Source organism: Neodiprion pinetum, chromosome 3 (assembly GCF_021155775.2).
Source record: "Neodiprion pinetum isolate iyNeoPine1 chromosome 3, iyNeoPine1.2, whole genome shotgun sequence".
Lineage (NCBI taxonomy): Eukaryota > Metazoa > Arthropoda > Insecta > Hymenoptera > Diprionidae > Neodiprion > Neodiprion pinetum.
In genome coordinates this window covers 26,610,340-26,631,174 of record NC_060234.1, presented here as the reverse complement: position 1 = coordinate 26,631,174, position 20,835 = coordinate 26,610,340, and the positions used below count along the sequence as shown (strand labels likewise).

General features: G+C 35.9%; 4 protein-coding genes and 1 long non-coding RNA gene across 17 annotated transcripts; 3 read left to right on the top strand and 2 right to left on the bottom strand.

The window, feature by feature from the left end:
• Positions 1 to 5,938, top strand: Sar1 (Secretion-associated Ras-related 1). Of its 6 annotated transcripts, none has more exons than XM_046615668.2 (6): positions 1 to 160; positions 610 to 692; positions 1,780 to 1,905; positions 2,405 to 2,470; positions 2,618 to 2,853; positions 3,316 to 5,938. In XM_046615668.2, the coding sequence occupies exons 2-6, from the start codon at positions 650 to 652 to the stop codon at positions 3,430 to 3,432; spliced, it is 588 nt and encodes a 195-aa protein (XP_046471624.1). In that variant the 5' UTR covers positions 1 to 160; positions 610 to 649; the 3' UTR covers positions 3,433 to 5,938. The 6 variants fall into 6 exon arrangements, with proteins under 6 accessions (XP_046471624.1, XP_046471629.1, XP_046471626.1 ...); XM_046615673.2 differs by lacking the exon at positions 1,780 to 1,905 and adding an exon at positions 1,956 to 2,075 and having other exon boundaries at positions 2 to 160; XM_046615670.2 differs by having other exon boundaries at positions 37 to 156.
• On the bottom strand, positions 3,498 to 9,730 carry Hibch (3-hydroxyisobutyryl-CoA hydrolase). 5 transcript variants are annotated; one of them, XM_069134794.1, is made up of 9 exons: positions 9,388 to 9,730; positions 9,051 to 9,261; positions 8,713 to 8,805; positions 7,806 to 7,873; positions 7,489 to 7,730; positions 7,005 to 7,246; positions 6,718 to 6,937; positions 6,417 to 6,604; positions 3,498 to 6,333 (listed from the first exon to the last, which is right to left on the bottom strand). In XM_069134794.1, exons 3-9 carry the CDS (start codon positions 8,801 to 8,803, stop codon positions 6,203 to 6,205), a joined length of 1,182 nt encoding a protein of 393 aa, XP_068990895.1. In that variant the 5' UTR covers positions 8,804 to 8,805; positions 9,051 to 9,261; positions 9,388 to 9,730; the 3' UTR covers positions 3,498 to 6,202. The 5 variants fall into 5 exon arrangements, with proteins under 5 accessions (XP_068990895.1, XP_046471616.1, XP_046471613.1 ...); XM_046615660.2 differs by having other exon boundaries at positions 7,806 to 7,919; positions 8,713 to 8,803; positions 9,050 to 9,261; positions 9,388 to 9,726; XM_046615657.2 differs by lacking the exon at positions 9,051 to 9,261 and having other exon boundaries at positions 8,713 to 8,803; positions 9,388 to 9,492.
• On the top strand, positions 9,707 to 13,402 carry LOC124213893 (bifunctional purine biosynthesis protein ATIC). Its single transcript, XM_046615621.2, has 7 exons — positions 9,707 to 9,964; positions 10,362 to 10,565; positions 10,926 to 11,214; positions 11,508 to 11,999; positions 12,122 to 12,511; positions 12,630 to 12,894; positions 12,994 to 13,402. The coding sequence occupies exons 1-7, from the start codon at positions 9,949 to 9,951 to the stop codon at positions 13,111 to 13,113; spliced, it is 1,776 nt and encodes a 591-aa protein (XP_046471577.1). The 5' UTR covers positions 9,707 to 9,948; the 3' UTR covers positions 13,114 to 13,402.
• A 584-nt stretch (positions 13,403 to 13,986) lies between these two features.
• Positions 13,987 to 19,547, top strand: LOC124213901 (methylthioribose-1-phosphate isomerase). 4 transcript variants are annotated; one of them, XM_046615661.2, is made up of 6 exons: positions 13,987 to 14,174; positions 14,256 to 14,376; positions 15,047 to 15,282; positions 16,286 to 16,494; positions 16,958 to 17,166; positions 17,311 to 19,547. In XM_046615661.2, exons 1-6 carry the CDS (start codon positions 14,149 to 14,151, stop codon positions 17,596 to 17,598), a joined length of 1,089 nt encoding a protein of 362 aa, XP_046471617.1. In that variant the 5' UTR covers positions 13,987 to 14,148; the 3' UTR covers positions 17,599 to 19,547. The 4 variants fall into 4 exon arrangements, with proteins under 4 accessions (XP_046471617.1, XP_046471619.1, XP_046471618.1 ...); XM_046615663.2 differs by lacking the exon at positions 14,256 to 14,376 and having other exon boundaries at positions 13,987 to 14,178; XM_046615662.2 differs by having other exon boundaries at positions 13,988 to 14,376.
• LOC124213906 (uncharacterized) lies at positions 18,159 to 20,263 on the bottom strand. Its single transcript, XR_006882023.2, has 2 exons — positions 19,913 to 20,263; positions 18,159 to 19,789 (listed from the first exon to the last, which is right to left on the bottom strand). It is a non-coding gene; the product is annotated as an uncharacterized lncRNA (long non-coding RNA).
• Positions 20,264 to 20,835: the final 572 nt, after the last annotated feature.

Sequence of the window (20,835 nt, the reverse complement as noted above, 5' to 3'; positions counted from 1 at the left end):
GCCGTTTGTGGAACGGTGACTTGACAACATGGCCGCCGGAAGTGGACGTCACCTAGTGCCAACTGCCAACTGATTTGGCTCCCCCCTGAGCTGTAGACGTTTCGTTGAAAGAAAGTGATTATTCACTGTTTTCTAGTGGTTCCGCACATTTTTCTCGTAGGTATGTGAAGTTTTATTGTTCAAGATAAGTTAACGACGTCTGCGTTCAATGTCAAACGAGATTTGATGCATCTTTAATTGTTGTCAAAAGCAACTGCGCGACGAATAAGCTTGTTATTTTTGGACCACGTCTTGTGGGCCAGCGTAGTATTCTTTTGTACATTTCGGTAATTTATTCTACCTCTTTCTTGGACAGCAGTTCATTCCATATAATAGTTAATTTCAGTAGCCATCCATTCCTATTTTATCGCAATTATTCTTCACCAATCTGCATCCCGTAATCTACTTTAAAAACGGTCACGTTGATCTTTCGAGTGAATGATTACACGGAATTTCGATTGACATACGCACACACTTCTCTTTTCACAAGGTTAAGCTCGTACGTACGCTGCTATCTTATTAAGAACTTTATACAATTTTCACTAGTCATCATGTGTCTTATTTTTGCAGAGTCATTTAGCAATTAGCACGCATAAACGCCACACACAAAATGTTCATTTTGGATTGGTTGACGGGGGTTCTTGGTTACCTTGGTAAGCATATTTACTACTAATATATTTTACAGATTCCCGTTAACGCTAAACTTATTTGTGCTCAAGCGCAAATTTGCAAATATATGAAAAATAGTCATTACTCGATTGAAATTTTGTTTGATGACCCAAACCACATCGCTGTCCACTTTTGGGGTTCGCATCTACTATTTTTAATGCTAACAGAATACCATCTCCATGTGGACAAAGTTTACCTGTAAATAATGAGATGCCAACAATACTTGCAATATACTCTCAATTAATTTTGTAACCGAAATTATAAACACCTAACCTGAATGTTCTAAAGAGCCATACCTCGATCCATTTTGTGTCATTTTAAAAAAAAAAGTTAACCAGACATTCTGACCCAGCGTCATTGATCGAGAGATATTCTTTTGCCATTGTCTATTCTGAACGAAAAAGAAATTAAAAATAAATCGATATTGCTGTTGCCGTTGGTCAAAAACTTGATGAGATCTTGAAGGATATTGCAGAATACAAACGAAGAATATTATTCAGGAAGGTGAATATTATTACTTTTCATCACTTTGTATGTTGTTCCATTGTGTTTGTGGCTTTTACCCAATATGAGATTTCAATATCGTATCAAGGACCGTCCAGTAGCTGCTTATCAAACCAGCATATTATTAAAAAAACTCGTTTACCTTGGCTTGGATGTAAATTCTTTGTAATAAATTGCACTGAAAACGGCCTTGTAAATGAATTTATTAATACATTTTTCTTATGTATCATCATTATGTGGGAATAGTGCCAAAAACTCATCTTGTGTACGCAAGAGTAGGTTTCCAGGAATTAGGCAGCTCTATCGCCATCGGACTTGAGCTGCAAGCAGAAATGATCTATAACTCAAATTCAAGCTATTCGTTTCTTCTATCATCTTCTGATCTATCTCCTATGTTAAGAGTCACAAAAATAATGGAATTATGATGATTTTTTAGATGAGGGCCGCTGTTAATGAAACTAGTTACTTTGTCACTTATAATCATCCGATGAAATAATGATTTTAATTTGATCGAATCATGAACCATGAGTGATAAGCCAAACAAAAAGAAAGACCTGCGTTTCGCAGGTTTTTCTGTTCCTGTCTGTCGCGGGAGGTTTGCCTTTCTTGGGCTGCCCAACTCTGGCCGGCGTTCACTGCTAAATGCTGTGCTAAACGAATGTCTAATCGATCCAGTAGAAGCCACGTTACAACGTAAGTCAGTCAAAAACAAATGCATGACGTTTGTCTGTTTAAATTCACAGGGCTGTGGAAGAAAAGCGGGAAGCTACTGTTCCTTGGCTTGGACAATGCCGGCAAAACAACGTTACTTCACATGCTCAAGGATGACCGGCTCGCCCAACACGTGCCGACGTTGCACCCAAGTAACTAACCCTACAACTAACCCAGCGATTTAATTTGTAGTCGTACAGTATATTAATGTCATCGAAACACTCAAACTGCGTCTGCTTTGCATAGGAAATATTTGTCTCAAGTAACGAAATGTTTTTTATCCACCTGCAAATAGACTTGTATAAATTGGAGTTGATTTTCTGCGTGTAAAGTACGACAAGTATATTATTCAAGACAAACGAAGCTAGAAACTTTGTCATACATTTACGCAATGATTAACGAGTTCACGCTGAGTTTACACAACTTGTTAATATGTTACGTAATCAATATACAGTATTAATCGACGATTCTCTGTTTTCAGCCTCCGAAGAATTATCCATTGGTAACATGAGATTTACAACCTTCGATCTTGGTGGGCATACTCAAGGTAAAGCAACGAAGCCTTTGTGTCACTGAAGTTTTTAAAATTTCACTAATAAACAAAAATTAGTTTTTGATGATGCAGCTCTAATTCTATTCAAACACCACAAGACATGAGAATCTGCTTACACAATTCACCCAATATCTGTTGCAGCACGTAGAGTATGGAAAGATTACTTTCCTGCTGTTGACGCGATAGTTTTCTTGGTCGATGCCAGCGACAGGTCGCGGTTACCTGAATCCAGAGCTGAACTCGATGCGCTCCTAACTGATGAGCAGCTCAGTACTTGCCCCGTTCTTGTATTAGGTAATAAAATTGACAAGCCAGGCGCTGCCTCGGAAGACGAGCTTAGAAACTTCTTCAATCTTTACGGTCAAACTACAGGAAAGGTGAGTAACATTGTCGCAGAATTGTTGCAACAAACAAACTTTTGCTAGTATTCTTTTATGACATGATTTTCGACTCAAAATTAATAAATGATGACATTAGGTAACATACTTTATTTGACGAACATGTCAATCACACATCAACATTGGATTTCTTGCAAAGTAGAAACTCATACTTTCCATAGATCAGGTATCAAACTTACAAACAAATGTAACATGATAAACATCTTGGAAGGGCATTTTTTTATACTTCCAAATTTTACCCCGTCTTAATCAAGCACAGATCCTATTTTTTTTTTTACGGTAATGTCTTACAATATTCGTGAATGCAGTAATAAAAATTATATTTCTACAAACTGACGTGAGACAAACTGGTCCTTGAGAATAGAGTTTATATTAATATAAATACCCCGATAAGACCAACATTTCTCATTTACGTGATACATAATGAATTAATATTATCAGGGAAAGGTAGCGCGCAGTGATATTCCCGGACGTCCACTGGAGCTTTATATGTGTTCAGTGCTGAAGAGACAAGGATATGGGGAAGGTTTCCGCTGGCTAGCCCAGTACATTGACTGAGCATGTGAAAACGAAATGTAATATCACTGACTCCCAAAAACTTCCTCTCTTTTTTACTCGAATGGTTGTCTTTATCCTGCGATTTATATTCACCGAAACGCGTCACGATGAAACATAATGTTACGGTATAAAGAAATAATTTTCAGCCCTTCTATAACTGATAAAAAATAGTGACTAGTAATATCTGATAATTACCTAACTCACTGTTAACAATCTTATAGTGATGGGTTACATCCAGGCAAACCATTTAGATGTAATCCACCTAATAATAATTGCCCATTGAATGTTTTCGGAAATACTTTGTAAATCTTTTGAACATGCATGTAGAATGTTATGAGTTAAATTTTGATCGGAGATTTATTATCTGAAGAATTTGGCAATCTCCGCTTCGGATGAATTCCCAAGTGCAATAATCTCATAACATTCTTTCACATTCAACCAAATATCCTTCGGTAACAGGAGACAAAAAACAAAACAGTATTCAAAGAATATTCATAGTTCGCCTATTGTTTTCGAAAAGTCATTCTATGAATATTCTATACTTATTTTGTGCTAGCTGGCAAGGAATATCTTCCGCTTGATTGAGACAACACTTCTGGTATAATAGAAAAAACCGTTTGTCACCCTGCCCTAAAAACTTTCTGAATCCTACAGAGCTCCCAACGTTCTATCCTACAGATTTACATATTTCAGTGCTATGGGATACTGTAACGCTCGTACAAAGCGATATAAACCATTTTGATAAATAAAATACGGAAAAAAAAAACAAGTGTCTATTTAAGAATCGTAGATTTCTTATGAATTATTTTGTTCTGTTGCATGGTCCTTGCAAAAGTCAAAGTTAACATCATTTCGAGGAACATTAAATTAAATTAAAACAGAATCAATCATTAATCAACTTCACCGCCGAGTTTCCAAAGTTTGGCATATTTTACTTGTGTTTACTATAATTCCAGTATTCAGAATGCAATACGTGTAAAATTTTTGAACTAGTATGCGCATTACTCATGCATAACCAGTTCAGCAGTATCGAAAATTTTCGTTCAAACTCTGTGAAGTGTATCATAATCGGACGTTAGATAATTTTGTAGTTGTAATAATGGAAACATAGGAAATATTCAATTTACTCAACCTTCTTAAGTCTCTCATAGAGAAAATAAATTTATAATTAGCAGTTTTTAATATAATAAGACAGTCACATCATTTGTCCCCAAACATCTACCTTAGTACAAGAAATGCTCTTTTCGGTTTCTCAATAATATGGGTAGATGGATGCTGTAGTTATGTCTATAAATGCCAAACACTACTGAATTATGGCAATTAATTCCATTATAACCTAGCAATGTATTTCCAAATCCAATTTGTAATGTGATAAATTATGCGAATTGAAAAACAGCTTGCAGCACTTAATGCCAGGCACAGAGTCACCTTGACTACTTCGGAAAGCCCGCTCGGAGAGATCCTGATGGTAAGGTAGTGATGAATGCATCAGGAAAAGTGCCGAAGAAACGAGAAATACACACTCTAATTTACTATTCTGCCAACTGTATTCCGATCGTTTAGACTTCAGCGATAAAACCTTGCACAATTGCATCGAGTTTATTTTACGTCATAATATTTTCGATGCATGTAATTAGGTGATGATTAATTTTTTCAGTACATGTATAGGTATAAAACTATAGTAATCGTATGGCCTTATGAATAAAAATGTACCAATTGCTAAAAGTGAAAATTGATAGTTGAGGATCAAAAGGTTGAATTTTTGAAATGATAACACAATGTGGTAACTAGTAATGCTTTTGAAATTATCGATTGCACTATAGTTATCGAAATTTGCCTGCCTCAAATCTTCACTTTCGAATTCCACTTATTATGTACTACGCGCAGTTTTACCATTAATACCGCTTTCTTTCAACGATAATGTATAGTTAGCAATTCATGAAACTCAGCTTTCGATCAATTCTTCAGTACCGTTTGTTATCATTTTTTCTCCAGATTGAATAATTTATTTTCGTTTTTCTATCGGACCCGGTGTAACCTTGATGTAACCCTGATGTAAATAATTTGTCATTATTCTATGCATACATACGTAGCTTGCACAGTGCCAGGCGAGATCACTGTGTTGCGATTGTGTTGTCAATTTCGTTAGAGTTCCATTGGTAGCATTAAAAATGCAACGTGACACACCGTGATCTCTGATATGTAGATAGAGGAATGAATGAACTTAATTATCTTCTACTTAATTGTAGAAATTGAAATTATTATCAGAAACAATCGCTTACTTGTAACCAATTCACATGTGTATAATTTTAATGTATTATCATTTTGTTCAGTTCAAATTTTTTATTTCTTGGTAACATGGTTCAACAATGGATATATGAAAAATACGCATTCAGACTCGATCTGAGTGTAAATTTAAATGCTATTACTAGTAATATTAATTGAAATTGTTCTGTTCGTTGGTTTTTACATGAAAAATAAAACAGTTCGCTGAATTTTTATATAATGTTTTAATGAATTATTAGTAATGTGAGTACTTGGAACAGTCATCAGAAACTTTTGTTTATCGGTAATGCTATAAGTTATATATATAAGCTTTATATATGTGTAAGCTTTTCAGGAATCACCACATCCATTTCAATGGTAGCAACAAACAGTATTGACTAATAATAAAGTTTCACATCCAACGTTTCACAACTTATAAAATTATAAAAATGGCAATGTTTTCGAGCCACGTGTTTATGGATACACTTTCCCTAGTAGCATATTATCAAAGTTTCAATTCCTCTTCGTCAGGTAGTTTTGCAAATCGTGCTTCTATTGCCTTTTGTGAAATTTCACTCAATTGTGCTGGTTTCCACATTGGTTTCTTGTCTTTATCAACTAAAAGAGCTCTAACACCTATAAAACAAAACTTTTATTCACATAACTCTAGTATCGACGTTACCATGTAACAACAATTTAATCAAACTGCAGCCAATCACCTTCGTAATAGTCACCATCCTTTGTTAGAGCTGCGGATACTAGCCTAAACTCCATCTCTAAGCATTCTTTCAGTGAGAGTTGAGATCCTTTTTCTATAGCCTGAAGTGTGACTGTAAGTGACGTAGGAGACATTTGTTTTAATAACTTAATTGCATTGACTGCCCAATCAGATCCATCTGATTCAAGCCTGGAAGTATAAATTTATTACAAATCAAAACAACAATTATTAGGAGGTGGTATTAAGAATACATTTCACTGTATACTTAGTACTAGAGTTTAATTATTTTCATCGATATTCACCTTTGTATTATTTCCTGCACGTTTGGAGCGGAGAAACATTTATCTATTTGTTTTAAATATGGCTGCAAACTAAATTCAGGATTGAAATTGTCTGGTTGATACTTTTTTATGATTTCACTAATATTGTTGCCATTTGATTCTAGTAATTCATTTGTTAAATCTCCAAGTCTTTCAGATGGAACGTAGTGAGTCGCTATGCCTGCCGCAAGAACATCAGTACCTAGACCATCAGTAAAATAATTTAGTCCAATTACGAAAAAAAAAGAAATAAATTAGCAATGTCTCACCTTTGAGACGATGGCCAGTTAGGCCCAAGTAACATCCTAGCTTTCCGCTCAATCTGGGAAGGAAGAAAGTACCACCCACATCTGGTACCAAACCTATGGCGGTTTCAGGCATTGCAAACAACGTGTTTTCGGTGGCTATTCTGTATTTACCATGTACAGACAAGCCAACGCCACCTCCCATGGTTATACCATTTATTAAAGCTATGTACGGTCGTTTGTAAGTCCCAATAAGGTGGTTCAGTCTGTAAAAACATGTATTTCAATTTTACAGCGAGCTTTTCTCTGCACGGGAAATACAGTCCTTGTTTAGATCATCGAGTATTCTTATCTTGTACCATGTGTACTTATATTATGTTATTTACTAATGAATTCTTACTATTTGATTTCTTACAAGATAACTTTAGTATTTGCAGTTTGCTCCGATGCTGGAAATATGTCATAGAATTGTCAAGAAGCAGACAATGCTAATTTCAGTAGTACTCACGTGTACTCAGCACGAAAGAATTCTTGTCCGACTTTCTTACCACCAGAGTTATTTAAAGCTAAGGCGAGTGTCTTAACATCACCACCAGCACAGAAAGCCTTCTCACCAGTTGCTTTTACAATTACTAAGTTTTTTGATGCTTCCCATTCCTTCAGAGCTGGATATATTTTACGCACCATTGACAAGTTCAGGGCATTCAAAACCTTCGGGCGATTCAGAGTTAGAATACCGCTGTCCTTGATCTAAAGATATAAAACGGTATAGAATTGGCATATGTTTTCATTCTTCAATACATAGTTTCAAATTATTAAGCTCACATTTTCTATGAGAACGTCATTTTCATTGAGAGAATCGGATGGTATTTCTCCTTTTTCCGCAAGTGTTGCTGGAATTCAAGTTGCTCGTTTGGTAACAGGTGGTGGATGAAAGCCCTGAGTGTTAGTTGTTTATACCAAAGGTTACTTATATTTGGTATATGTAGTCAATTAGTAACATACAGAGTATTAGAATTGTGACTGGCAAAACTTGTATTATTGCAAATGTTTAAACCATATTTATAGACTGCATATTTGCATTACTACAAAAACAAAATTGACATTAATTCTGAGCTGATATCACGAATTTTGAAGATTTTCTATAATTGAAAGTTATTTTTCTGTTCACAATCATGCAATAAGAATTGCCTATGAATGGAAAAGTTTTGATGTTTTCTAAAGCTTTGAGGCAACCATAAATTTGTCTTTCAGATGTAATGTTTCACAAAAAAAAGAATGAAGTTCTAAATGTGGTGAACTATTACACTATATTTATGCGGTTTCTCAACAAATTCTTTAATTTATGGATTTTATACATATATTGGAGCTTCAATAGCCACCCTATTGTTCTAGATCTGCCTTGAATTGAATTTGCATTACATATTTATATAATAACAGCTCGGATTCTTTGAAATAAAGAAAAATTACGATCAGAAAATTCCAAACTATCGTGTTCCCGCAATAAGTAACAATGATTGTTTTGTTTAAATAAATATCGCAATAATTCAATTGGATTGTTCAAAAAATAATTGCACATATATTTCCATGACCTGATTGCAGAGTCTCATTTCTTATAATTTGAAGTGACAATCTCGTATTACTTAATGGTTGAACAGTTAGTTTCATCCACCGTATGACACTTGACACGTGAAATGATTGTTGCAAAAATTTTAGCGGTATCCATTCATACCTGAACTGTGAATTGACATAATCCTTGCGTTGAACCAACCCGCGCTCCTACTCGCGGTAGTTTTACTCAACCGAAAGGTTATGTTGGACATCTAAAATGAAATGAAGATAAGTATTTGTCTAAAATAGACTGGCGGGTGAGGTGGATTTTTAGGTCAACGAAACATTACCATTGTGTCAGTTTACTATTTAACTACTACGATTGTGTTCCGAATATAAGTAAATAGAAAACTTGTTTCCAGGCAGAATTCTTTATCCAAGAATTCACCAAATATTACTATAGGAATGGATGGAATTGGAGTAAAACTGGTTTAGGAATACTCGCAAAGTTATGTAACTTTTCTTTGTTCGGCGTTCCCGATAAGATTTCAGTTCGACAAACACCGCTCCATCCAATTTACGATTGGCATAATCATTATTCCCGCTGGAAATTCATTTCGAGATTGGTAATTGTGCTCGTACTACTGCCAACACGGCCGCGATTGCATGACACGCGTGTCCGCGTTGTGCGCACAAGGCGCGTGCGTGGTGAAGAGCGTTGAGACGTTGACTGAGAATATGTTGAGAGTTCGGAAGTTTTTCTTTTATGAACTTGGAGCATATCTTTCAGTGATATCCATTGCCCTATTGAAAAAAGCGGGGATTGGCCTGCCGCAAAAACTGAATGACAACTTACCGACATCGACGATTATAACAGATCAGTACGGGTACACCTTATGTTGTCAACGAGATTCAAAATGTTCAAAATGAAACGTTCTATGTTTCTATGATTGACTGTTAATTAAATACCTTTAAGGACCACGGAAAGGTCGCTATGTTATTCTATTGGTTGTATGAAAGCACATTATTTACGATGACGTAATAATCGTGTTATAAATATGAGCGCTCCCAGCATAATGGAATATTTGAATAAATGTCTTATAACCGGCCTGGCAAATATATTTTTGTTCCAGAGATGTTTATAAAATGCACAGCGCTTCAATGTCCGATAACTTTTGACCCTGGACCCCCGCAGACCGTGAGATAAGTCCTTTGACGCACTCGGTTGAACGAGCTAAATAACAATTGGCGGGATTGAGGCTATAAATGCAGGGATCCGCTTCAGGGTCATACACTTGTTGCCTATCGAACCATACATACGGCACGCGTGTCTGACTCCATTGAAATTAATCTCGTGCCCGTTCAGGCATATTTCGGTTGTGTTTTCGAAGACTGAAGGCTCCTAACTACCGTAAATATGAGTGGAAAGCTTGGTGAGAATCATTCTGCTACACATTTCAATTAACTTTATTTTTATTTACCAGCATTCTTATTGCTCAAAATTCTTTGTGGAACTTACACCGGTTCCCGAGATGTGGGTTAACTTTACCTTTGTATCGGCACATGCATTTTCCCTTTACGAAGATACGAACTTAGAATATATGTAATTTATTTTATTCCGCAGCCCGCAAACTCACTGTTGTAATTATGTATTTGGTAATGTACTGGATATCCTCCCCTTCAAACTAATAATTGATATGGATAAATTATGATGATAGTTGTTTCTTTTATTTTCTTGCATCCACATCAGTTTATTATCGTTTATTGCGATTGTGCCTGAGGTAAAACGTAGGCACAAAACTGTTATTAATATTGTGTATTTTGTTGCAGCTTTGTTGAGTGTGTCTGATAAGACGGACTTATTGCCTTTTGGTAAAAAACTATGTGACTTGGGCTTTGTACTAGTCGCATCCGGAGGTACCGCCAAATCTCTGAGAGACACTGGCCTACCAGTTAAAGATGTATCAGACATCACGGGAGCTCCTGAAATGCTTGGCGGACGAGTTAAAACTCTTCATCCCGCGGTTCATGCAGGTACGATTTAATAATCTTTAGATTATTAACAATGATAATGTGTGGTAAATGATTCACAAATTTAGCCTGAATGAATGTTACTGAATTCAATATGGTTCACCAATAGTCATTGAATTTAATGGTCATTAATCTATGTGTTTTTTCCAATCTCTTTGGCTTTGATATGTTCTATATAGTCACTTTATCATTTAATTGTAATGTCGAACACCAAGATGTACGAATCATGCAAAGGATGGTGCCTTTCCGATTACAATATGTCACGAATGAACAGAGCTATATAATCATTTAGGTTAAATTGAACCCAGTGAAAATTTTGTATGTGCTTTTTAATATTATCATTTTATTACTATGCATTTATAGGTATTTTGTCTCGCTTGAGTGATTCAGATCAAGCTGATCTGAAAAAGCAAAATTATGAGATGATAAGCATTGTAGTATGCAATCTTTATCCATTTATGAAGACCATAACTAAGCCTGACGTCATTGTTGATGATGCTGTAGAAAATATTGATATCGGTGGTGTGACTTTGCTAAGGGCTGCCGCTAAAAATCATGCAAGAGTCACCGTTATCTGTGACCCTGTTGATTATAATAAGGTTATCGAAGAACTGGAAAGCTCCTCTGACAGAGATACTTCTCTTGTTACTAGGTATTCAAGCTTTCATTTTTATATCTTATTGGGTTTTAATTGTGTTGTTATTTACTTGCTTTAAACTTCAGAATGCCCTAGACTTATGCTTATATTATGCTGTATTTTATATTTTTGTACTTAGTAATTAGTCGATCACGTGAAAAACGATCACAGCACAAGTCTTACCAGTCATTGATATTCATTATTTAAGTTTTACCACTTTTAACTTGAAACTTTACCAGCTAAAGGTGTTAAAGGTTGTTTAAGGGCCAATAGCATGACCCTAACATATATTTATTTTGAAATTGCAGACAGTCCTTGGCTCTCAAGGCATTCACCCACACAGCTGAGTATGATAATACCATTTCTGATTACTTCCGTAAAGAGTACAGTGCAGGAAAATCTCAGCTTACACTTCGCTATGGCATGAATCCCCACCAAAAACCAGCGCAGCTTTTCACTACTCTAGAAAAGCTTCCGTTGACAGTTGTTAATGGTTCACCCGGATTCATAAATCTTTGCGATGCCTTAAATGGTTATCAGTTGGTCAAAGAACTTGAAGCTGCGCTCAATTTACCGGCTGCAACTTCATTCAAACATGTTAGCCCAGCTGGTGCAGCAGTCGGTGTCTCACTAGATGCCGACCAAGCAAAATTATGCCAAGTCGAAGATTTGTTGGATAAATTGACTCCGCTAGCTTGTGCGTATGCTAGAGCTAGAGGAGCGGATAGAATGTCTAGCTTTGGAGATTTTGTTGCCTTGTCAGACCCTTGTGATGTCATTACTGCCAGGATTATTTCACGGTAAGAATTAGCAGTATTCACATAGTTTTCATGATCAGATTTCAATGTAGAATTTCAATCTTAATTGGAATTTCTAAGTGAAATTCAGTTCCAGGTTATTTAATCATTATTGTCCATTGCAGCGAAGTATCTGATGGCATTATTGCTCCTGGTTATACACCAGAAGCACTTGAACTGTTGAAAAAAAAGAAAAATGGCGGCTACTGTGTTCTACAAATAGATCCAGACTACACACCAGCTCCTGTGGAACGCAAAATTCTCTATGGTCTTACCATGGAACAGAAGCGTAACGATGCGGTCATTGACAAAAATCTATTTACCAACATCGTAACACAGCAAAAAGATTTACCAGAAGGAGCCATCCGAGATTTGATTGTAGCAACCATAGCTCTCAAATACACTCAAAGTAATTCTGTATGCTATGCACGAGACGGACAGATAATTGGTATTGGCGCTGGACAGCAATCTAGAATACATTGCACAAGACTCGCGGGTGACAAGGCTGATAACTGGTAAGTTGTTGATTTACATTGGGTATGTCGCAGTGAACTGAAACGACCTTAGTTAACCTTCCCACAAAAAGAAATTTGCATTTGTTTGACTTTTAAGTTGAAAACATTTCATTTTAAGGTGGCTTCGTCAGCACCCTAAGGTTACGGGAATGAAATTTAAAAAGGGGGTAAAAAGGGCAGAAATTTCAAACGCCATAGATAACTACGTAAATGGATCAATTGGAAAAGATATGGACCGAGAAAGTTGGGCTGCTGTTTACGCAGTGGTTCCAGAACAGTTCACTGAAAAGGAACGATCAGATTGGGCTAAAAAATTGGATGGTGTTGCTCTTAGTAGCGATGCCTTCTTTCCTTTTAGGGATAACGTTGACCGAGCCAGATTGGTTAGTAGAGAATTGAAAATTCTCAGTTATCTGCTTTCATTTCTAATCGTTACCGTATTGTAACGAACTATTTTTATTGCTAAATTTGTTTTATTACAGAGCGGTGTTCGATACATTGCTAGTCCAGCTGGTTCCACCAATGATGAAGTTGTGATTAAGGCTTGTGACGATCACAAAATCACTATGGCACACACCAAACTTCGTCTATTCCACCATTGAATTGTTTAGTCCAATTCGGTATATCCCCACTTAGGGAAAGTTGCTGGATTTGGGTGATATGTAGTGTACGTTATCGATCTGAGTATTTCGAATATTCCTGTTATTCCTAGATAAATGTATTTTTATGCATTACTGTTATCACTATTAATTTGGTAGTTTTATACAAATTTTGCCATATTATGTTATACGTATGATATATAAATTTAATGATTTTAGGCTCCTTGGTATTTTTCAACAAGACTTGTAATTCTAAAGATGTTCAATATATTGCTTTTTCTAAATAACCTAATTTTATACGTACATTATTTCTTCACTTCTGTACAATTACACAATATTGAAAGATACTTTAAGCTGTACGTAAGATTTAAATTTTCACGTTATAATTCTACACCTAACAGAATATTAGGGTAGTTGGTTATATGCCCCAGTTTTGAAATGTTATTAAACCGCTTCATTCAGAACCAATGATTCATTTTCAATGTTGGCTAAATTCGGATCATTCGGTTTTCAATAGTGTTCCATTATCTCCCATGTTCCATTATGAATTGATTTAATGGGAAAATAGGCAAAACTGATCTCTTGTCTCATGATCAGTCGCTTAGTCTGTCGAATTTATTCCATGTGAGCTGAACGGAAATCATATTTTCATACAAATAAACCTCACAGAAATTCAACCATCATTGTTAAACGATGAAAACAAAAATCGATTTTAGCGTTGAGAAAATGCGTTCGGAATTCAGATTCTACTGTCTTAAAACTTCAAACTTCGTATCCAACATAAAGTTGAAACGAAGGGAGCTTCGGTATCGGCTTGCCGCGACAGCTGCTGCAAGCTTCGCGAAGCTCACGCACTGAAGTTATCGTTGTATCGCCGCATTCGTCTCAGCGTTGACAGAAATCAGACAGTAATCACGTGTTTATCTAACGAAGTCTGGTTAAGTTAGGTCTGTCTATCTACGAATAGTTGGGTCCTTATCTGTGCACGTGAACCACGCCGCGAGTTTATTAGCTCTATTCCGCTGAAAAATACCGTAGATGCAGTTATTACGGAATAATAATTTGTATGTGAGTTCGATCGCCAAACGTATTACGCTTCAGTCCTAACCTAACATTTCACAATATTTTCCCGGGATGACGCTTAGAGCAATAAAATGGGAAGACGGAAAGCTGGAGATTTTGGATCAAATTTTACTCCCGGTAATCTCAAAGTACGTCGCTGTCAAGGGTGTCGAAGACGGCTGGAAGGTTATCAACAAAATGCAGGTAACGCACGTACTGACGTCGCGTTTATTTGTTGTCAAACGTGTCCGCTGATCAATTGCATAACACAGATTATACGCCGGGGTTATCCTCAGTTCTGTCGGCACATGTTTCAACATTAAAAGAGTAATCTTTGCTCTGAATTTACAATTAATAACCGATTTCTTCCATCCGTTAATCCCTGCTTTATATCACGAACCACCGAAACTTTCCATATATCATATTTATCAGCTTCGACATGATTGTCTCACCAATGTATTCCGGTCATGATGATTGAGCAGTTAAACATGTTGGTTTTGGCCTATTCAGCAAATGATTTTGAAGGTTTTTATACACATCGAATACATCCAAAGATACTATTATAAACACATTAAGAGGACCACGACTTTTACGACTTTTTATCATATTATAATATGTGGATAATATTCTAAGCCTAGACTTGAGTTCCATTAGTCTTGTATTAGTTCGGTAGTCGCATTATTACTTATTTAATTTTTTAAATCGAATTGTTAAAGTATTTTCCATCATCACAGTATTTTTGCTCAGACAAACGTAGCTCAAAAATGTAAAAACTAGTAATAGTCTTAGCTCTAACTGTACACATAAAATTTAGCATGTGTTGTAGCGTGATGATCATGGATTGAGCAGAGGTTTATATATAATATTTTTTCAGGTGCGGGGAGCACCTGCAATTGCTATCGTTGGATGCCTTAGTCTGGCTGTGGAGATTCAGCCTGAGGTTTTCACAGACAAAAAGAGTCTCCGTCAAGAAATTGAGGGAAAACTGAATTACTTGGTATCTGCAAGACCGACTGCAGTGAACATGAAAATAGCTGCCGAAGATCTGATCACACTTTCCAATCAACTTAGCAAGGATGATTCTGTGTCTGCTGCAGACATGAAAGAGAGGTATGGAATTTTTCATTTTTATCTGCTTGATTGAATACAAATTTATAGACAAGCTTGCCGATTGCACCTTAACTAATTAAAAATTAGGTTCGTCAATGCTTTTTACCGAATCACTTGCTGTAATGGTTGAATTATGGCTGAAACGTAGATTTAAGGAATTGATGCTGATTATGAATCGTTTGTGTCGATTGGTGATTGCTAATTGCTGATTAATTAACTTTTCACCTGGATGTCAATAAAGATAAGTTATCAGACTGTGGCAACCAATCCTTTTACTTTATCTTCTAAAAGTTGATTCAACCCAGGCAAACTTTGTTACGCATGTCATCTTACTCTTTTAATTTTCTTGGTTAACAAACTCGACTTTGACACTGCAGATAAAATTTTGATAATCCTGCACTTTGGACCGTATTCAAATTTACAAACATTTCAACTTCGTCTTTGATAATCTCGCATTCCTTGAGTTTTTTGGTCAATACATGTTAATCCCTTGTTTCGCAATAATTAAACAATAATGAATAGGAAAAAAGGAATTGTTTTCCTATTTGGTATTACTGTAGGTTTGTTAGAGAAATTCCAAATTGATTATTCCATCAAATTTTGAACATCACTAGGTGTTTATTTTCATTAAATGTTAGAGATTGACCATGCCAAATGCTCTGCGCGAAGAATTAAATTGGCTAATCATAGTTCGTCACTCTTTATCTAACAAAGCTGACTCCTATCTTGCTTAATTATAAAATTGTTTGGTTTTCAAAGACATGCTGTTTTGTGATGTTTGGATGAAATTCAGGCAGTATTGTTTGAAAGTAGAAGTTTTAGTTAACTCGCACAATTTTAATTTTCGACACACATGATTATTGTTATAATAATGATTTAGCGGCGCCATTGTTGCCATTCTAGTGACATACAAAATTCAAAACATATGTGTGTGTGTGTCTCTTTTATACACATGGCGAATGTAAAAGGCAAAAAGAAACAAAAAAAAATGAACATTGAATAGGTTCCTAAAAGCAATAGACGCGATGTTGGAAAAGGACATTGCTGACAACAAAGCAATTGGACGTCACGGAGCGCAAGCAATTCTGAACAACGGGGCAGGAGATAGTTTGGTGAGGGTTCTCACCCATTGTAATACTGGCAGCCTTGCCACTGCGGGATACGGCACAGCCTTAGGTGTTATTAGAACATTGCATGCAGATAAAAAACTCGGTAAGGCCTTCTTATTTACTCATATCTTCTTATTTACTCTTGAATCATAAAGGATATTTACTTGTACGATTAATCAACTAGAAACCACTTTTCTTTAGCGACTAATATCACCATTACTTTACTGAGAAACCAGGTATTCACATTCTTTTATAATAAAATACATTTGTTTCATCTACGATTCGATTATTGTATTGCTTTATGTTGATGGTCTTACGTTTTCGTTTCGATTCGAACCCCTGATACTATTGCTACTAAAGAAGCTTATTTTTCATGTCTTATCTTATTTACCGTTCAAGTATACTTGCCTCGTCTTTTCTGTGTGCATATCACAGTGTACTCAACAAAGGTAAGTGCTTGAATTGCGATGTTGAAAATTTTATTTTTATTGTTTTCTTAACACATCCCAATGCGCGTGACTTAAACAAATCACTGTTATTTTTACCGAGTTCTTTGTTTGTTACAGAACAAGTTTATTGCACCGAAACGAGGCCGTATAATCAAGGTGCACGACTGACTGCTTACGAGTTAGTTCACGAGAAAATGCCTGCTACTTTGATATGCGACGACATGGTGGCGGCATTGATGAAGTCCAGAACTATATCCGCAGTTATTGTCGGTGCTGATAGAGTTGCGGCGAATGGCGATACAGCGAATAAAATAGGAACTTATCAAGTAAAATAAAAAATTCTCTGACGTTTTTTTAATCCTGTGATTCTATCTGGCTTATTTTTTTTTTTCTTCAGCTAATTACACCGGCTCTTAAAACAAATCCTTCGATGCCTAGTCAGTTCGAGAACCATGGTAATTTTTTTTCAGATCGCAGTTGTCGCAAATTACCACAGTGTGCCATTTTATGTCGCCGCTCCTTTCACCTCCATCGACTTTACCATTCCCAACGGCGATCGTATCATCATTGAAGAAAGACCGGAAAGAGAGATGACGCACATAAACGATCAGCGAGTTGCTGCTGCGGGTATACAATGCTGGAATCCGGCGTTTGACGTAACACCAGCTGCGTTGATCACAGGCATAGTTACAGAGAAAGGTGTATACTCGCCCGAAGAATTGAAGGGGCTTAACGTATCGGAGAAACTACAGGACTAATAGGCTTCGAATGATTCATCCTATTTGCTGATGCAACATGCGCTTATACAATTGATTATCATTGAATAACAACTTCCGTCATTATCGGAATTCCGCTGTGCTTATACGCTTAATGCATCCAATGTGTTCATCGCACAGATTACATAATCTATGAATATGGTGCAGGGGTTTGATATCCGAATAAAATATCACGTTGTCAATTGAAAGTATTGGCGAGTTTTGCGATACACAGCTTTTGAAACATTCAGCTTACACAAACCAAAAGCCTACAGCTATTAATTTTAGAGTTCAATAATTGATAGCCACTAGAGTATTTCGCTATAAAAAAATTTTGGATTTCGCTCGCACTCGCACCCTGAAAAGCTTGTCTTCGACAAAATCTGGAATCGCTGCCGAAATCGTATTTGGTGATAAAAGTCATGAAACTTACATCTCGTGCCATTTCAACAAGAGCATTTTTCTAGTTACAAAATGTTATTGTACAAAATGATAATGTACCGAATGATAGCAAATTGAAAATCGTTCAAGTGCGAGTGAGATCAAAATTTTTTTAATTCTGAAACACTAACTGGCACTAACAGTATGTAATACGTCTCGCAAATGCCAAACTATACAAAAAACGCACGAATGTAATATTACTGAGATTTCAGGCAAGCCGATAAAACGCTGACGCTTGAAAAATGTTTGCACAAATAACATTTTGGTGAGATACTCTCACGTACGAATATATTTCTTATTTGCCTGATCATGCCAGGCACGTTTCTTCTATTTAAAATAACGTTTTGATACTTTATTCACATCATGCAGCTAAGTGGGAGATGGTAGTTGGATTATTGTCCAGATATCTCCTTGCCAAAAGAGAACAATAATCATATCAGATCATTTGCTGTTCTTAAATACGTAATGAAATTTTTCAGATATATCACTGCTTACGTGAATCGCGTATCTCTTTAATTAGACAGACTCCTATCGATGAAAATATTTTATTTTACTTGATATATTATACTGGATCAAAATTTGGAAAGCGAATTTTGTTGACGGTAATCAATTATACCGTTGTTTTTGCTAATCCATTTTCTACATTTAATGGTAACGAAAATATGGTAGGAACCTCTTCAGCGTGAAATGGAATTCTTGGCCTTCATGACGTTAAATGAAGGGAAATGTTGGCACGAGTAAATATCGTTGAACATCTCGTCAAAAAATTAGGGCCCTCATCAGACTTGCTTCACCCGTTCGTAGCTTATTTCAGGATAAGGAAAATTTTCGACCATGTCTATTTACTGCGACTTTGTCATTACGATTTTGTTCCCCGTGCTGATGCTAGTTTTCAAATATGCTAGAAATAAACAGAGGAAGGTATGGAATCTCGTAATGAATCGGTTACTGCGCGCATTTATCTATTTGGATATGATTAAGTGTCGGGGGTCTTATTCGGTATGCTCAAATTAGTATAATATTCACATCAAAAGTGACAACTGTGTTCCAGTGATTTAAACTCAAGTTTGCGAATTGCTTTATTTCTTGTACTTACTGTGCAGCCCAATTTTTTCATATCGATTTTAGTTGAAAGAGAAAAAAAAATGAAGTCGTGGAGTCACTAGATATTTCCTACTAATGTGCCTTTTAGAAAGAATTGTTCCCCCTACAATATTGTCCCTGCTTGCTCATTTTTAAAACTATAATTGTAAATCTTGATCCGGAATGAGACTGGTTTTACTGTATACAAAATGTAATATTGTGTACATTTGCAGCGCTGTGACACAAAACATGGAACAGGATCGTTCCGACTGTGTGTAATTGTACTTTACATACGTACTGTACTTGCATAATACACCTACGATATTTAAGTAATTTATTAGATGTATAATCTAACGCGCTTCTACACTTTGTTCATTGTCATATTTTTGTAATTGTATTATAATAGATTGATCGTAATTGCGCTACGAGTTACTTTTTTTACTTACTAAGAAAAGACACTTTCACTAATTAAAGGAACACACTAAAAAAAATTCCTCCGTCTTGCTGATTCATTTTCTTTTATGCAATTAGTGCGGGAAGATGAGTAATATAAAAATCAATACTTCCAATCTACAGAGATTCTTCACTCTCGGTTATTTTATGTAGGTACTAGCTGGCACGGCAAACGTTGTCCGGTCCGTTCCGGTAGATGCGCCATAATGTGTTGACACTATGCAAAACAATTTAACAATCGCCATTTATCGGACCTTAGCATGGCTATGAACCATCGACTTAACGATATAAATATATTGTATGAATATGACTTCAATCAGTAAAATCGTTCAGTACTTACACGATCACTAACAGACGCACCAAAGAATTATATACATAAAGATAATGCATAGCTGCCCGGAATAAAATGCGGAAACTGAAGGTTTGAGGCCGGTCAAAGTGATTGAGATTTTCCTGTTAACACTACAGATGACAGTTTTTTCAAACTCATATACGAGAGTAGACCTTATCTGGAATTTGACCTAATACTCGAGACACATGATTGGTCTAAACCAGAAATCGAATCCCATTCGTACACTTATAAAATAATAAAGTTGAGTTCTTTCCTCTCTTTTTTTGCTGAAAAATTAATCAGCTGAAGCTCACACATTTTATTTTTTTTCTAACAATGTATACGTGAATTTCTCCGTTAGGACGTGCGCAACAAAAATTCGAATTTATGATTCCATCAAAATTTTTATGGTTTATTACACCTAACGAGAGGATCTTCCACGATTTTTTTCATGTCATTTGGTAAATTTTTCAAGAAGTTTTGAATTTATGAAAAAAAAAGTTCAAAAATTCATATCTGAAAAACACATGAACGAAAAAAAATCGAAAAAAAAGTCGTGTAAGCTCCTCTCATTATGTGTAATCACCCATCAAAATTTTGATGGATTCAGAAGTTCGAATTTTTATCGCCGTACGTTCTGAAGGAGAAAGCCACATACAGACGCTGCAAGTGAATTTATCCAACATTGTTACTCAGTGTCAAGATTTTTGTGAGTCTTTTTTTTATGCATTTGCAGTACATTTTTAATACAAAGATTAATTAAAAATCAGTCTTTTGTTCCTTCCGAATACATTCGGACATGTCCAAATTCATTTGTATTTTCACAATTCGTCAAAGTCGCCCAGTTTTAATTTTCATATTACGAATGAAGTACCAAATCACATTCTAAGAATTTTCAACCTCAGTATAATCAGACCGAATGTCAATTCTCT

Bases quoted from the DNA above. Each gene is read 5' to 3' on its own strand.
- Sar1 (XM_046615668.2), top strand. From the start codon at position 650: ATGTTCATTTTGGATTGGTTGACGGGGGTTCTTGGTTACCTTG. The intron at 693-1,779 runs GTAAGCATATTT...TGCGTTTCGCAG, and splicing joins GGGGGTTCTTGGTTACCTTG to GTTTTTCTGTTCCTGTCTGT. The intron at 2,471-2,617 runs GTAAAGCAACGA...TATCTGTTGCAG, and splicing joins TCTTGGTGGGCATACTCAAG to CACGTAGAGTATGGAAAGAT.
- Hibch (XM_046615657.2), bottom strand. The intron at 7,731-7,805 runs GTGAGCTTAATA...TTATATCTTTAG, and splicing joins ATGACGTTCTCATAGAAAAT to ATCAAGGACAGCGGTATTCT. The intron at 6,938-7,004 runs GTGAGACATTGC...CTGATGGTCTAG, and splicing joins AACTGGCCATCGTCTCAAAG to GTACTGATGTTCTTGCGGCA.
- LOC124213893 (XM_046615621.2), top strand. The intron at 11,215-11,507 runs GTATTCAAGCTT...TTGAAATTGCAG, and splicing joins GATACTTCTCTTGTTACTAG to ACAGTCCTTGGCTCTCAAGG. The intron at 12,895-12,993 runs GTTAGTAGAGAA...GTTTTATTACAG, and splicing joins ACGTTGACCGAGCCAGATTG to AGCGGTGTTCGATACATTGC.
- LOC124213901 (XM_046615661.2), top strand. From the start codon at position 14,149: ATGCAGTTATTACGGAATAATAATTT. The intron at 14,175-14,255 runs GTATGTGAGTTC...GATGACGCTTAG, and splicing joins TTATTACGGAATAATAATTT to AGCAATAAAATGGGAAGACG. The intron at 15,283-16,285 runs GTATGGAATTTT...AACATTGAATAG, and splicing joins GCTGCAGACATGAAAGAGAG to GTTCCTAAAAGCAATAGACG.